The 17,370-nt window shown below is 45.7% G+C and overlaps 2 protein-coding genes across 2 annotated transcripts; one reads left to right on the top strand and one right to left on the bottom strand.

Moving 5' to 3' along the window:
• The first annotated feature begins 238 nt into the window (after positions 1 to 238).
• LOC109737984 (scarecrow-like protein 3) lies at positions 239 to 2,651 on the top strand. The gene has a single exon (XM_040389446.3). The coding sequence runs from the start codon at positions 929 to 931 to the stop codon at positions 2,474 to 2,476; it is 1,548 nt and encodes a 515-aa protein (XP_040245380.1). The 5' UTR covers positions 239 to 928; the 3' UTR covers positions 2,477 to 2,651.
• Positions 2,652 to 6,894: 4,243 nt separating this feature from the next.
• LOC109737983 (uncharacterized) lies at positions 6,895 to 17,104 on the bottom strand. Its single transcript, XM_020297090.3, has 9 exons — positions 16,809 to 17,104; positions 15,988 to 16,031; positions 14,610 to 15,860; positions 14,430 to 14,518; positions 9,020 to 9,122; positions 8,845 to 8,949; positions 7,779 to 7,902; positions 7,262 to 7,420; positions 6,895 to 7,177 (listed from the first exon to the last, which is right to left on the bottom strand). The coding sequence occupies exons 1-9, from the start codon at positions 16,975 to 16,977 to the stop codon at positions 7,017 to 7,019; spliced, it is 2,205 nt and encodes a 734-aa protein (XP_020152679.1). The 5' UTR covers positions 16,978 to 17,104; the 3' UTR covers positions 6,895 to 7,016.
• Positions 17,105 to 17,370: the final 266 nt, after the last annotated feature.

The raw sequence follows: 17,370 nt of genomic DNA, 5'->3' as shown, positions 1-17,370 counted from the left end.
TCCCCTGAACCACCGGTCTTCCGTCGGCCCCCTCCATCCCTCTAGCCCCCCCCCCCCCCCCCCCCCCGCCGCCGAGTTTTTCCTCCGGCGAGGCCCCACTACCGCCCCCACCCGTAACCCTAAGATAGATAATGGGGTAGCCCTCCAGCGAGCCCCTTCCTTCTTCATTTCCTCCGGCAAACTCTCAAAAATCAACTGACCCCAATTTGAAATGCAGTCAACTGTCATTTAGCTAATGTGACTAAATAGACTAACCTCGTGTTGAATTTCTTCAAAAGAAAAATGGATTGGACAGTTCTGTAGGAATTTAATAGGAATCATATCAACGTTTTCATTTGTTCCAAATGGTTTACACTTGTATGCCCAACTTTGTTGCTGAGAAGAAAAGACCCTCACAATATGAACCATGACACACCTTTCATCTGCCCCGCAAAAAAAAAAAAAGGCACACCTTTCATCTTATTTATCATGTAGTATAAAAAACGGGAGCGGCAGATTTATGACAAAATTTTAAGCCAACAGACGCTATCGAAAACAGTCACGCAGTTTGTTTGGTTGCGTAGGGCGCAGTTGCAGGGACGTAACCTGAAACAGAATGGTTTGATCACAAGCTTGTCTTGTACCTTGCGACCCAAACCTCGGGGATGAATTCCAAGAGAATAATCACAATCTTCTCAGTTCCTCCACCGAGATGCGGACAAAGATGGCATTGCGCGTGCCGCAGATGCGTCCAGCCTTGGAGAGACCCGAGGTGCCACAAGAGACAAGCTCACCACATCGGAAGGTATGAACTCGAGGCCTCGCCATTTTTGTTGCTTCGAACAGGACAACGGGGTCGAACAATGCCCATGGCTTTGACTCACCCGATAACCTTAATTACTCTCTGCAGGGAGTGGAACCGCGTTCTTGGGGTGGGATAGCATCCATCATGTTCCAGCAGCAGCAGCCGCCGCCGCAGCCGCAGCCGCAGCCGCAGCGCCAGCAGCAGCAGGAGGACGTGATGTCGTCGGCGACGTCGTCGCCGGCGTCCACGCTGTACTCTCCCACGCCGTACGCTTTCGCGGGGACGTCGGTGCAGGAGCTGAGCTCGGACCAGTGCAGCGTGCGCCTCATCAGCCTGCTGTACCAGTGCGCCTCCGAGGTGGCCGCCGGCGAGTTCGACCGCGCTAACCTCTGCCTGGAGCACATCATGCAGCTCGCGTCGCTGGACGCGCCTCACACGCTTCAGCGCCTCGCCGCCGTCTTCGCGGACGCGCTGGCCTGCAAGCTGCTCAAGCTCCTGCCGGGGCTCTCGCGGGCGCTCCTGTCGTCGTCGAGCTCCGACGACGCCCACCTCGTCCCGGCCGCGCGCCGCCACATGTTCGACATGCTCCCGTTCCTCAAGCTCGCGTACCTGACCACCAACCACGCCATCCTCGAGGCCATGGAGGGCGAGCGGTTCGTCCACGTCGTCGACCTCTCCGGCCCTGCCGCCAACCCCGCGCAGTGGATCGCGCTGTTCCACGCGTTCCGCGGCCGGCGCGACGGCACGCCAAATCTCCGCATCACCGCCGTCCATGAGAGCAAGGAGTTCCTGGCTGGCATGTCCGCCGTGCTCGTCAGGGAGGCCGAGGCGTTCGACATCCCGTTCCAGTTCAACGCCGTGGAAGCGAGGCTCGAGGACATGGACTTCGACGCGCTCCGACACAACCTCCGCGTCAGGTCCGGCGAGGCGCTCGCGGTGAGCGTGGCGCTGCAGCTGCACCGCCTCCTCGCGGCCGACGACACCGGAGGCAAGCGGCAGGGCGGCCTCACCCCGCTCCAGATCATCGCGCGGTCCAGCCCGAGCAGCTTCGGGGAGCTCCTGGAGCGGGAACTGAACACGCGGCTACAGCTGAGCCCCGACGCGTCCGCGTTCTCCTCCATGTCGCCGCAGTCCCCGATAGGCGGCCACTTCCCCGCGGGAGGGCAGCAGAGGCCCAAGATCGGGTCCTTCCTGTCGGCGGTGAAGGCGCTGTCTCCCAAGATCATGGTGGTGACGGAGCAGGAGGCGAACCACAACGGGGCGGCGTTCCACGAGAGGTTCGACGAGGCGCTCAACTACTACGCGTCGCTGTTCGACTGCCTGGAGCGCGCGGCGGCGGCGCAGCGGGGCAGCGCGGCGGCGGAGCGGGCGCGGGTGGAGCGGTCGGTGCTGGGGGAGGAGATCAGGAGCATCGTGGCGTGCGAGGGCGGGGAGCGGAAGGAGCGGCACGAGCGGGCGCGGCAGTGGGCGGGGAGGATGGAGGCGGCGGGGATGGAGCGGGTGGGGCTGAGCTACAGCGGCGCCATGGAGGCGAGGAAGCTGCTGCAGAGGAGCGGGTGGGGCGGGTACGAGGTGAGGCACGACGCCGAGGGGCACTGCTTCTTCCTCTGCTGGCACAAGAAGCCGCTGTACGCCGTCACCGCGTGGAGGCCGGCGGGGTACCACCACTCCGGCGGCGCCAGGTCCAGGTGATGGATGAGTGGAGCGTGTCTCCTTCTCGTGTGCCGCATGTACCCTGCTGTCTCTCTCTAATTCAGGCGTGTTAATTTGACTGTGGATTGGACTGGATGAACAGTTTTTCTTTTCTTTTTTTTGAAAAAAGCGACTGGGATGAACAGCTTGTTCTACCGAGTTTGCCACAGGAGTACAGGTACAGCGCTAAAAAAAAAAGCTTTAAAATCCAGGTGAATATTTTGGGCCTCCGATTCGGTTCGACAACTTTAGTGTTTCTTGTTCCCATCAACGGTCAACATACCTCCCAAACGTTTTCATGTTCATCTTTTATCCCTAATCGAGCCACCAACTGCCACCGGCCTAACTGCCTGTCGTCGCCGCCACACCCCCCCCCCCCCCCACCCCCAACCGCAACCCACTGCCGTGCTACCGCCACCCCTGGTCATCCCTCTAGCCCCGACGATGATTGGTTTTTTTCGGGCGAACTTGCACCATCCCCACGCCCCTAAGATAGATAATGGATTAGCCTTCTCCGGCGAGCTCATCATCCCCCACACCCCTAAGATAGATGATGGGGTAACCTTCTCCAGCGAGCTCCTTCCTTTCCTTCTTGTTCCTTCCTTCACGTGAAATTCGACTGATGCATATTCCAAATTCAAGCGACTTACATATACATATTGTGTTTTTATTAACTCAAATGTAGCATCGAGAGGATACGAATCACACCGGCATCTGCATAGATAGGATGGACACAACCAACAACAAGCAGTCCAACAAAAAGGTAAATGAAACGACATAATGTCAACAATAAAGTCGTATAAAACCAACATGGTGCCAATGTCGAAGGAAGGGGTGGACCGACCCAGAGATTACGCTGCCATCCATGTTGAGTGGAAACCTCTGTGGTCACTCGCTTCAAGCACATACACATCTCCTTGAACACCGGTTGGTACTCCATTTGATCCAGCATAGACCTCATATGGAGCCAAAGAGTACAACGCAAAATAACTTGCAATGGAGAAGAAACTTTGCCACTGGGGACAACATCATTTCTACATAGTCAAAAAGCGACCATAATAAGGGTGCATATCTGGTATTAGCATGTTGAACCTATCTGGTATTCCGTCAAGTCAGTGACCATAAATATTGACTACACTTGTGGTTGTTAAAAATTGAACGTTATTTGGATGACCGACCAAGTAGAACGCGCAAACTTGCATTGGAAGAAGAGGTGTCTGATCGTCTTGCCATGAGTACAAAAACAACACTTCTTACTCCCATGCCAGTTGCGCCGAGCGAGGTTATCTTTTGTCAACACAACTCACATTCCAAGATACCACATGAAAATTTTAGTTTTTAGCGGTACCTTACATTGCTAGGTTTATTTATCTCAAGAGTGCATAAGAGCACGATACATAGACTCAATTGTGAATGACCCAGATGTGGTGAGACTCCAACGAAACAAATCCCGCCCTTGTGTCAGGTTAACTGATTCCAAATGGGTTAGCAGTTGTTGCCATAACATAAGTCGGGGGCCAACCAAGTCCCGCCGAAAAGATACATCGAGGGGTAGGGTGTGGAGCTAAGCACTTTCGCAAGAGTATCATTCTTATCGCGGAAAATGTTGTACATGGCCGGACATTGTTCCTGGGGAGTGGTGTTTCCTAACCACTTACCCTCCCAGAAACATACCTTTGAGTCATCCTTTATCGCGAAAGACCCAAAGCGGAAATGATGCTTCTTTGCCGCCATCAGGCCAGCCCAAAAATGTGAGTCCATTGGGCTCCAATATGCCTGGGACACCGCATTTTGACCTAGATATTTATTGTGCAGTAGGGTTTGCCAAACGCCCTCCTCGCTAAGTAGCTTGAACAACCATTTACTAAGTAAGGTGTCATTCTTGACCTTGAGGTCTTGAATGCCGAAACCTCTTTGGCCTTTCGATTGACAAACCACACTCCAGGTGAGCCGATACTTTTTCTTTTCACTATCTCCTTACCAAAGATTCATATTGAACTTCAATTGGAACTTCTCTTGACCCAATGACGCGTTGATCTAGGTTCCATCGTAGCCACAAGAGACTATCTAAACTGATTAGTTTTTGTCTATAAGCTCCCAGTGCATCATAAGAACTAGAAAAATGGGGTTCTTTATCTTTCCTATATTTAGAATTATTATTATTATTATTGTAATTTACTTTTAGATTTGGATAGTTTCTGCAACTATTATATCTATTTGAACAAATACCTCGACGCTTTCCAATCGTTAATACATAAAGCCCGATAAGCATGTCTTGGGTTGGTACGCAAATAGGATCCCCAATACCGAGTTGACAAGAACTAGTCGTCCTCCAACAGAGAGCAACTTACTTTTCCAACTGCTCAACCGTTTCTTTAAGCGCTCTTCGACGCATGTACATGTTTCCTTAAAAAGCTAAATGAAATGTCTGTCATGCAACCTCACTTTAAATAAACGAAATAGCAATTCAACCATACATTTAAAACCAAATAGGAGTGTCGGATGTTCAACAAATTTTTTGAATTCATCGATCCCAAATTCAACCATACTACTTGAAAGCGGCCTTCATCTTGTGCTTTCTCTCCTCGAGCTTGAATTTCTTCATTGATGCATGTTGTTCACCCAGACGGGTTGCTCCTTGAGCTTCATCGAGCAATGCATCTATGTGAAGGGCTTGCCTTCCGTCCTTCGCTTCATGCCTACAAACCCTACACTTGTGGCCAACCACGCGTCCCACAACAATGCATCCTCCCTCACTGAGTACCCCACCATCATGCTTGCTTCATGTTAAACAAGGAGAAAGTTAGAAAAAATCCCAATGGCATTTGCTCAAACACTTGCCCGGCGTGGTGTCTGCCATGGACGACGTTCGCTAGGGCGAACGATACATGTGTTGGGGATGGATCCACACCTCGGTGGTGAAGAACAAGGCACCTGGGTGGAGCAGTGGTGGTTCGACAAGAACTGGGCGGTGGACAGAGTGGTGTAGAGGCGGCGGTCTTACTGGGTGCGGATACAAAGCAAGGTGGAGGGACGAAGTGGGAAAACAAGCCTCCAAGAGGGTTGGTGGGTGGGCCGGGTTTGTCGGAGTACGACGTGGCGGGCGTCCGGGATCCCCCAAACCTCCCACAAGTTTGTTTCCGGTTTGGCTGAATTCGGACGTCCGGACCTGTCTATGGACATTTGATGCACGACGTTGGATGGGCCAAAGGACCGCATTGTCCAGACGTTTATGTGTGTTTTGATGAACAACGTTGGAGTTGCCCCTATGCAAGGGTGTCTCGCCATCTCTCTAGGTTTCGGCGATTATGTCATATTCCTTCGGTCCAAAAATATGGTGCGTATTGGATTTTTTTCCGAAGTCAACATTGACCAAGTTTCTAACGAAATTTATCGACATATAGAATGTCAAACAAAGCCATTAGATTTGTCATGAAATATATTTTCATTATATGGTATATATTTGGTACTGTAGATATATATAATTTTCTCAATAGACCCTAATCGAAGTCTATAAATCTTAATTTCCGATGAAACTAACATGCACTGTATTGTGGGACAGAGTAAGCACAAAATAGTGGAAAAAAACTCCATGTAAAAAGGTGTGATGTTGGCTTCTCATGTCGCGCTCACTCAAAAAAAGCAGTCGTGCATGCAGCCGTATGTGCGCCTTTACACAGTTAGGCTGAGCCAGGTCGATAGAGAAATTAGGCCCAGTCATAAACTCGTAGAATATATCTATATATAAAAAGATAAAGAGGCAATCGTGTCATAAGCAGGTTTTTCTTTGGTCAAAAGATTTTGAACGAGCGCGAAGAATTTAACGAGTCTTTTTCTCTTTTTATTTTTTCAGGCAGACTAGTCGCGTAAAATCTTTGGTCTTCCCCTGAAGCAATCTTTACAGTTAGCAAAATATTGCAATAATAATAATTCATGTGATTGATAAGAGAATTTCTCAACGTAGTCTTTTGAACTGTGAGGTACATTACAAGCTTAATATAAGAGAGTTATTGTATTATTACATGATTCATATTTCAAATCATTCTTGCTTAGTACTCACTCTATTTCTTCGAACTATTGAGGAGCGGGAGAAATTGTTGGAATTCTATTAAGGAAAAAATTGTTGGAATTCTAGGAAGAATCCCAGGATCTAACACTTGGCTTATGTGAGATATATTGATCCCTCCACACAATAATTTGCTTCTCATATCGACAAATTAGAAGATGTGTCAACCATATAAACAACACTTAGTGAATAAAAATCTCTTAAACAACCATATAAACAACGATTACCACGATGTGTCAGAGTAGGTTTTACCATACTTTGTGATTTTCCTAGTTTCGGACTGCATGCGTGGGCGTAATTATTTTCCGTGCGGAGAAGGGGGGAGGGGAGGACTCGCATCACAAAAATAAAATTAGGTATGTACAAACACCAACACTCCTTTAACAGTATAATAAGGAATCCAACTTCTGCACTATACAGATTGTTCTTGAGCTACAACGGAAATGATCAAATGTTTTCCAGCATAGCGTTCCTCTAGTATCGGCGGCCACCACCGGTCGATAAGAGCACCTTGGTGCGCTTCTTGCCCGCCTTTCCGACTCCATTTGGTTTAGGCATCTCGGCGCTGCTGTCCGCAGAAGCTCTAGTAGAAGATAGGATGCTGGCAAAGGACACGGAAGACGCTGCTACCGGCCCTGCACAACAAGCAACACAGTTATGCGAGGATTTTAATAGTACAGATTACATATGTAAAAAGACCTGGTTATGGTGGGGCGTACCTTGATCCCTTGTGATTTCATTATTGGTGTCTCCAGTTTCAGCTCTCAGAGGAGGCGAGTCCAGCGCAGACGCGAAACCAAGCCGTGTAACATCGGAGAAAAGTTTACGTTCACCGGCCGGTGGACTCGTTGATGGTCCAGCAGCATTATTTCCCAGAGCTTCAGTGAGAATGTGTAAGGCACTCGTGCAGAATTGCAAACATGAAGAGAACACAAAATGTTGGAATATCATAGTACGCAGTACTACATACTACCTCCGTTCACAATTAAGATGTTCTAACTTTTTTCTGAATCAGATGTATATAGACACGTTTTAGTGTGTTTGTTCATTCACTTCAGTCCGTATGTAGTCCATATTGAAATATCCAAAACTTCCTATATTTGTGAACGGAGAGAGTATATAGAGAAGGGATTTCCAAGCTGGCTGAGGTTGGGCCAAATTTCTAGATGTCGCCCATGGTGAAGATATATCAGTTATGAACATAACAAAGGGCATATAATGAGCTACAAAATTTACCTTCAAAGTCATCGAGAGAGAACATAACATCGCTCTGAGTGCGAGAGAAATTTGTATATTCAAAACGCATAGCAGATTCCTGGGCAGCAGCGGCTACTTCGGCCTTCACCCTGTCCTTTTCTTCCTAGAAAACAGTAAGAATGTATTGTCATGCATGAGACAACAAAATTTTAGATCGATCTTATTCCTGATAAATTTAAACTCGTCAGCTTCCATCTAAGCAGTAGCAGGCGCAGGATTACCGGGATGGGTGTTTGAAGTTTTAAAATATATTGAGCAATAAATAAGGGGCCTTTTTGTACATGCCATTGCAAAGATGACTGATAGTTATGTGCCTTTACAACAAGTTATTCATAGTATATGTAGCAGCAATGGTAAAAATAACATTTTTTAGCTTCCCTCAACTATGAGAAAAGAGACGCACACACAAAACCATTGGCTGTACCAAGTTTACTCTTGAATATACTTTGGTTGCTTCAGAAACCAATTTCACAGAAATGGCTACCTGCCAACTACTCCCTCCAGTTTTTCACTTCACATATTAGGTTTATCTTAAGTTACACTTTATAAAGTTTGACCAAATTTAAATTAAAAATGGAATACATCAGTATTGTTTGTAGGGCACCTTTTACCAAGCTAAACTTAGGTGGTACATATCCCCATTAATTGATGTTGTATACTCCCTCCGTCCCGAATTACCTGTCGCAGGTATGGATGTATCTAGATGTTTTTTAGTTCTAGATACATCCATTTCTGCGACGAGTAATTTGGGACAGAGGGAGTACTTGTTAAGTGTAGATATCTCCTTTTCTTTCATTCTTTTTTCTCGACAAGATAGAGACTGAAAATCAGATGAGATAGTCCAGGCAGCGGCTGTATGCAACAGGAGCCGAGATACAAAAACATGTAACACTGTTAGGACTCGTCGTTGCAGTTCCGAACCCAATTGCTACATAGGAACTCATTTTTCCGAAGTTAGACCGTCAGAAATAACCACAGATGCACAGGATGATGATGATTTTTAACAAAACAATAAAAGCATCAAACACCAAGCAATAGATCAGACCTTCTTGGCAGTTTGTATTCTTTGTTTCTCACGCCTTTTGATTTCATCCATGAATGGAGCCAATGAGGCAGGAGGTAGCATATCACTCAGGTCAATTTCGCAGAACTGTAACGTTTGCGTTATAAAAGGTCAGAATAGGGTCAAAAGCAAGACTAGATTTGCGCACAAGATTTACCTGGAACGTTGTAGTTAATGAGAAGTGGCTTAAGAAGCGGTAGCGTTTTCTTGAAGCCTCGGACTGTGTTATAGTTTCCAACTCCAAGATTTTTCCAGTCACTCTGTACAAGGTGGGACAGTATCATTAGAGAACACAAGCAGCACTCAGAACTCACACAAAAACACTCTCCAACCTGAATCTGTTATCATACTAGACATGCAAAATAAATCAGTTCACATATAGAGACAACACTAATACTAAATAACCACTCCAACTTTATAAACTAAAAAAGCACAAACACCTTTTGATTTGACCAAAAGACCACATACAATTTCTACACAAATCAAGATCTTCAAGCTACTAGACCAGTAGGGGGAGAAGCCCCTACTGATTTTTAATAGAGAAGGAGATGTGAGACCCGTGTAAGAACCGAGGTTCAAACCCGCGCCGGCTAGGAGGCAGCACTGCACTCTGACCACTGAGCTGACAGCTCATCCACTTCGAACCGGGCAATTCTCTTCTTAATTAATCGATGAGGCAAATCGTTTGCCTCCGTTTCGAGAAAAAAAGATCTTCAAGCTACTGGCATTGCCTCACTGGTGAAGAGCTAAGAAGCACAGACACGGCTAGAAGTGCCATATGGCCGTCCTAGTATGGTGGGACACAAGGACACGGCTGGATACACCGCAATACACGTATCCTGCAGTATCCCACTCTTTTTGAACTTTATAAAAAGAAAAAAAAATACAGGATACCGCCCAGATATGGTTTGGACACGACTGGGACTCAGGAGCCCAATAACGGCCCGATAGAAAACCAAACATCGGGCAGGTTCCAGTGTTCCTCCACCTCCAGCGATACAGAAGACGGCCTTGCTCCAGCCTCCTCCGCAGTCGCCGGGACTAGACGCTGCCACTGCCGAGACTCGACGCCGCCGGGACTTGCCACTGCCACTGCCTGGACTCGACGCCGCCGCCAGCGTTTCCCCCAAGCGGCTCTCCCGATGGCAAGGTGGTCTGCTGTGACCTCTCTTTTGTGACTGATTTCCTGCTGTTGAGCTGCTGCTGCAGTGCTGCTTGCTTCCCCATGCGGCCATGTTGCTGCTGCTGCTTGCTTCCCCCTGCTGCCATGCAGTTGCTGCTTGATTTTTTTGCTGTTGAACACTTGAGCTGCTGCTGAATACCGATTAGTTGTTGACTGTTGTTGTTGCTGCTTGCTGTTAGGGACTCTGGAGGAGCAGTTGAAAAGAACAAAGGACAAAGGGAGACAACAAATGGGGCAGTGTTCTCTATTCAGATATTGTTCTCATTAATTTTTTGTCTTAACTCTATGAAAAAATCGAGAAACTGGCAGGGGTGCAGCCTATCAACTAGAAGAAGAGAGGGTGTTACAAACAATTTACACAAGGCTATTTTCCTATATGAGGGAGGCAGGGGAGCCTCCCAACAGCAGCGGCATGCGGACTACTCGCGAATGAGAAAGCAACAAGATCTGTGCAAGCGAATATCCGTCAAAGCTAGGTGGGCAACTTCTCGGCAGGTCATCCTCTTGCCGGTGAAAACCCGGCGGTTCCTCTCCTTCCAAATGTTCCAGAGAGAGCCACAAAGTAAATAAAATACTGTATCCCGTGTCCCCGTATGCATATCACTGTGTCTCAGTCCCCGTATCCGTGCTTCTTAGGTGATGAAGAGAAGTCACAAAGTAAATAAAATACAGCTCAGACATCACATGTGCCCGTCAACTGTTTTATAACTCATTCATATAAATCTTAGTGCCACACTTAGATGCACAAATACATTTATATAAATCCTAGTGCCACACTTAGATGCACAAATACATTCAGATTGGGGTGGTGACCTTTGTGCAAAGGGCAGGTTCCGGTAAGGGAGCGGCGACAGCAGCACATCGGCGGCTCGCTCGGACAGCAGTAGTGGTCGTTCGGTGGTCTTGGAATCTCGATGTAATTTTTATTATGTTTGAGATGCTTTGTAATTCCGATAAAATTTTATAAGAGATCTGATCTTTCCGCAAAAATATCAAATGACCATCATCTCACTCCCAGAGAAACAGCGAGTAGTACTAACCAAATTGTCGGATCTAGCACTTACTGCTATTGGCCAAAACATAAATTAACAAACACAATAGCATAGGTTAGCTGCAGAACCTCATAAAAGGAGATTTTCTTTATAAGCTGTTAATATCCAACAAAAACTCCAAATCATAATACCTAATATTTTAAAAAAAGATTAAATAAAAAATATCCAAAACAACAAGAATACCGTAGTTAAAAAAGGCGCGCCTAGGCGAGCGCTTAAGCACGCCTAAGCTCTAGGCGATAGCAAATCGCCTAGCGCATAATTGCGCTTTGGTCAGAAAAGCGCAAGGTGGTGGCAAAACGCATAATTAAGGCCTAGCGCTTTTTAAAACTTTGAAAAATACTTGCGGGTTTTTTCTTAATCACATCGAAGTTTAAATGAACACTTATCGAAGAATACTCCCAGTGTCTCCAAATTTAGCCGGCACCAGATGAACAATCAATGCTACAAAATTTTGACCAATGAACACTAATATATATGGTAGTATATGGCTTGAGCATAAACAACAATACTGTTTGCCTTGCAAAATACTTTTATGCCGTATGTCCTTTTTACTAATTTGATGGCATGTTATAAATAAAAATCATAGTCAAAATTGTGCATTGAAGACTGTAAAAAGTGTCTTACATTTTGAAACGGAGGGAGTAACACAGTAGCCATATGTAGCGCCGTACTGCTCCTATGTGTTGTGTGTGCCTTTTTGTATGTAGCATATGCATAAATAAATGATGCAGCGGTTTGAGGAAGAAACACACAATGCAGGGTAACCACAGCAATCATATTTGACGTTCCTATATCTTTATTACTAGTATTAAAGTGGAGTTGGTACGTTCGCTTTCTCGCCTCCAGCTCCCTCCAACGATTGCCTCAACCCCCACGATTTGTTTTCTAATCAATACCCCACCTCCTCCCTAATTTCTGGTTTTTTACTACTGCACCGATTTTTTGGCCATCATCACCTTTCCTTTTACTTTTCTTTCCTTGTTAGCACTTGCTCACCCCCAGTCGCAACAAACATGTATATCTCCTAGATCCCCGCCTTCTCTTCCCGAAGGACGTCCTCTGAGCCGACTGCACTCGCTTCTCCATCTACCCCGCCTACCAGTCTCTCCCTCTCCCAAACGTAATACATGTCGCCGTCACTGGTGTGTCCGCATCATCAAAGCACCATCGGCACACCTTGCTAGAAATTAATTACCAGAGTACATAACATTTTACCTTTGATTACCCAAAGAAGCATAAAGTTAATTCATCAGCACTTGCGCAATTAATAAAGGATTCATTTGCTTATACATGTGTGTTGCATGTCACCGTCCCTCTTCTATGGCAGGAGTAAAACTAATATGCACCAAGGTGTGGCTCGTATTTGGGCAGGGTTCATGAACATTGGGTCGGTAGCACTAAGGCTGGATTCTGCACCACCCTCATGTTCAGGTAATATAAAGTAATCATGTGAGTGTTTGCTCCAGTAATTGATACATGTTTCTGATCTTGTCTGGGTTTTTAACGATGGGTCACCTGCAGCTGATCTTTGTATGTGATTGTAGAATTAGGATCCATGTGGCCTCTCGTCGCCTTGATCGACAACGTCTCCAACCGCGTTGGTAAATTCATTGTGGCTTGTGTTTTCCAGTAACTTTTTCCTCTAATCCAAAGGTCGGAAGACAATTTTAGATTGGTTATGCACTTCTTCGCAAGCAACCTTTCACCACAAGCGAATTTCTTAGGTTTGCTTGTGACGAAAGGCATGATACTCACCACATGGAGGGCCATAGAGAGCTCTCGTGTATAGAACAATGACCCATGAAGAGCCCATGATGCTGGATGTGCCGCCACTGCCCACTGCTGCCTTCCACACAGGCAGCAACAAGGTTAACCGCCAACACTCGCTGCTGCCGTCCCCGCCCATGCAGGCAGCAATAAGGTAACCACCAAGGTCTGGGGGTTTGGCTGGGAATTAGTTAGTTAAACTATGGAACAATTAATTTTGTGGAAGGAAGATAATCCTATGACCGAATACCATGATAATAACTATTTTTGCATGGACTCCAGTCTCCAACCTTTGATTTAGCTATGTTGGCCTGATATTTTTACACCTTTTGTAGGTATTGTTCGACAACAGAGCATATCCTCCCAGCTCAAGTTTATTGAGGTGCATAATGTGTGGCCATTCTTCGGCAGGGGTGATAAGCCATGTCATAGATTTGACAGATGCAGAAAATATGACAATGAAGCTGACATGGAATAGGAAGGAAGGGGCCTAGAGGGGTGTGTGAGATGATAGATGCTGGAAATTGGGTGTGTTCCGCAAAGCCATCGTGCATCGGTCATTCAGTCAACATGTGGAGAGATATAATATGATAAGAGAAAATTGTTTGATTAATTGATTAGTTGTTTACTATATGTTCTATTGTCCCGTGACACGGGTATTTAGCTAGTTTTATATGTTTGTCTTAGAAACTTTGTTTAGCATCTGTCAACTGCAAGAGTTGGGGCTTCTCTGGAAAAACGGATTCTATAGGAATTTCATACAATTAGAATCATGTGTATAATTATATGATCATATATATGAGTTCTTCATTCCAAACATTCGCAGTGTGCACTAAACATCATGTTTTCCTTACCTTCGACTTCGGGCAAATCCAATACAACATATGTCGCTTTATATCTCTTTTTTCTCTGATCAAGAAACATTAGCATGTAACTCTTCTGGAGCATTCAAACAGCTACGACTCATGGACTCCTCTAGGTCTGGCATGTTGTAGGCCCAAGCACCAGAGCATGTCCGAAACCACAACAGCATTCACGCCACATGATTAAGTGGTGTCTCGGGTTTCTAAGGTTGATAAAACTAGTACAAAGCCACTAGGCTCATGGACGGTCACTAACCCCTCCATTAAGAACCTACTTCCTGCCGCTACATCCATCCTCCTTTCATGAGCCAGCAAGCTCCCATACTACCAATGAGCAATGTTCTGATTAACTAACCAATTCGCCTATTTAACCCTACTCAGCACCTGACTGGTATGGTACCAGTTACCGATATCATGAATGTTGCCAATGAGAAGGGAGCCAAAACTTGGTTTGTAGACTGGTTACCAGATCAAGCAAAATGAATTATATTTAGTGCAAAATCTAATACCTCAAAGTTCTAGTAAGACTGGTTATCAGATCAAGCAAAATGAACTCTTTCTGGTACAGAATCTAATATCCCAAAGTTCATCATTAGGATGCAATTTAACATTACAATAGTTGTACAATAGCAATAAAATAATGACAACAGATTGTCTGGGTTTCCAGACGTTAGGGAATAAAAAAAAATCCTATATTACCTTGGTGGAAGCATATCAGAATTTCCAAAATGGTTAAGAAGGCATTTCATGTTCAATGGATGAAGAATTAGGTGCTGACCATCAATCACCTGCAACAAGATTTTAAAATTCAAAGTTTTGTAAACACCAAACCTTGAGCACTTGGAGAATCATCATCACAGTCTCAGGCATGACAAAAACCTGGTAAAATGTGTATGAGTCTTGTTCATTTGAATCAACTGCAACAGCACGTCGCTCTTCCATTTTTTGTGGCACTCCCTTTTTGGAGTTAATATATAGGGGTGAAACAGAAAGCCCTGAAACACCGGTAATAATATCTCCATCTGAAAGAGGGGAGAGTTTATGCCCACTGTTCGTATGTGAAGTTTTCGGATTATCAGAGTTCTTCAATTTGTTACTAGAGATAGGAGAGGAGCTATTTTTTAGAGGGGGGCTGCTACTGTAATATCTGAACTCAGACCAGTATTTCATCCTTTCTTCCAGTTGCTCCAAAGCAGCGGAAACATATGGAAGTTTCTCCAAGTCATCAACAAGGCCTAAGTCAGCCATCTGCAACCAATTACTGAGATCTGATTTTGCCCCTCTAACGGAGAGCTCAACATCAGATGTCAAAATGAACTTGGAGAAAACATTGCAAGGATCTTCATCTAAAGAAGAATATTCACTAGGCGAATTCCTAAGAAAAGGAGTGAGTGAATTTTTTGACCGCCCCAGAAGTGTGAAGGTCACGTTGTCGCCAATATGGAAATGCTGAAGTTGAGTGACAAAGATGGTGGTCAACTCTTTTGCAGATATCATCATGAAACACAGTGGGCACTTCTTCCAGCACTCACCTCTGTAATCCTCTTTACCCATTAGTAAATAATGCAAAATGCATGGAAAGCAATATATATGACCGCATGATGTAATCTGCGGGCACAGTGGGCTTTCCAAGCAAATTGGACATCGCACCTCAGAAGGGCTACAATATCTTACACAGATGATATCTTCCCACTGGAGCATCTTATCAGGATCCATTGAATCAATCTGATAATTTCCAGTATCCAACACAACGAACTTAAAATTTGCTTGGAGGAACAAGTCCTTGTTGTAAGGCTTAATCTTCCTTTGCCTTCTCGGTGGATATGTTCTAGGGCCACGAGGCTGCGGTCGAGAAATAGGATCATACTGGAAATTCAGAAGATAATTTGCATTCACAGCCTGATTCTTTCTAGAAGCCATCAGAGCTCCATTACCCTGAAGTCCATCAGAACTATGGTCAATCTCCAGGGACCCCACCAACTCAAGTCTCTGAACATCTGCCTGAACTGAGCCGCCACTGTGCACTGTGAGACCCAAACTCCCCTGTCCAGAAGACTGGCATTCAGAAACATCACTAACCTCTTGGGCGTACGGATCATCCTCTTCACCAGATATTCTAAATCCGACTACCTGGGATTGAATTCATTCGCATGGATAAGCCAAGAGCAGAAAACAAAGTTGTTTGTACATAAGCTGAAAACAGTTAACTTCAGTTAAATTAAACTAAAATTATTCAGATGTTCTTAAATAACTTTACCGCTTGGGGTGTATCAACAGATTGCCCGATAAAACCCACTGAATCTGCAAAATATATCCCATTGTTAGCATTAAACTGGAAATGGAAGGTTTTGAGATAGCGAGGGCGGGGCTAATACCATGAAAGAAAGACAACTGTGGGGCATATGCCATGTAGACAACTTATGAGACTGAAGCAGATACTTATCAATCAGCATGCTGGTACGAGACATTATCAAGAGTTGATGTGATCGAATGTAAGACAATCAAGAACACAACATCACTGCACAAGGAGCAAACCAGCTAACATACTTTTGACTGAAAGTATGAACTATTAATTTACACCGTTTCCATATGAAACTATTTTTCGGTATTATAGTAATTAAGGTTTCCAAACGGCAGTCTTATGCTCGTGGAGAAGCATTTGGTGTGTGTATATTGGAGTACGTGTGAAGCAGATGGACATGCTAATAGCCTTAGATAACAGAGACTCATAGCCTACAGCTAGTCGTATAAACAGAGTACCTATGCTTCACAGAAAATAGCATCATCCAGAGCAATAATATGTACCTGAATTCCTTAGAGGCTACCGTCGAGCTAAATGGAGAGTCAAAAGCTCTAACCCTAGAGCTAGAGACTTAACTCTTAATCTATTAAATAATACTACCAAAGCTTTCACCCGAAGCACGGAGCCAGTCCTGCGGAAGTAGTAATACCTAACCGCAGCCTGGTAGCATCTAATCGACCAGTTAACCAATCCAATACAGATCTACCCACAACACCCGCCAATCGATGTACGCATGGAAAGGAAGGAGAGTGCGAAAAGACCGAGAGAAACTTCACCGGGGCTTGCGCCGTCCCTGCCGACGCCAGGCGCGGCGGCAGAGGCCCGAGGGGAAGAGCGACTGCCGCGGCGAGAGGCGGTGCCATGGCGAGGGCTGGGGCTAGGGTTCGAGGCGCGCGGAGCGGGCGGGTGGGATCCTCTGGTGGATTCTGTAGGGGAGATGGACATGAACCCGCGCGGGAGCTCGTGGGTGAGTTTGGTCGGCGGCGAGGGGGGGACACCGGTAACTCCGGCACGGGGAAGGAGGTGCGAGCCTTTATACGCTTTTTTTCCTTCAAAGCCATTGTGGCGACTTTATTCCATTGGCATATACCGTTTGCTTTGCGTCAATATTACATGTACTTTGTACGTAATGGACATATTGTCGATCAATGTTGCACCAAGATGTATATTCCGAATTCCTCAAAAAAAAGATGTATATTCCGAAAATCCTAGAATATTAAGATTAAGCGAGTTTCAAGGTAAAACAAAAAGCAACTCTGAATTAGAATTTGTAATGGACGGCCCACAGAAGCAGTTGACCAGCCTTGCTGGGGCATCTAGGGCTGCCGGCGCAGTGGG

The sequence above is a fragment of the Aegilops tauschii genome, chromosome 5, assembly GCF_002575655.3.
Source record: "Aegilops tauschii subsp. strangulata cultivar AL8/78 chromosome 5, Aet v6.0, whole genome shotgun sequence".
Taxonomy (NCBI): domain Eukaryota; kingdom Viridiplantae; phylum Streptophyta; class Magnoliopsida; order Poales; family Poaceae; genus Aegilops; species Aegilops tauschii.
This window is presented reverse-complemented; position numbering and strand designations above follow the sequence as displayed.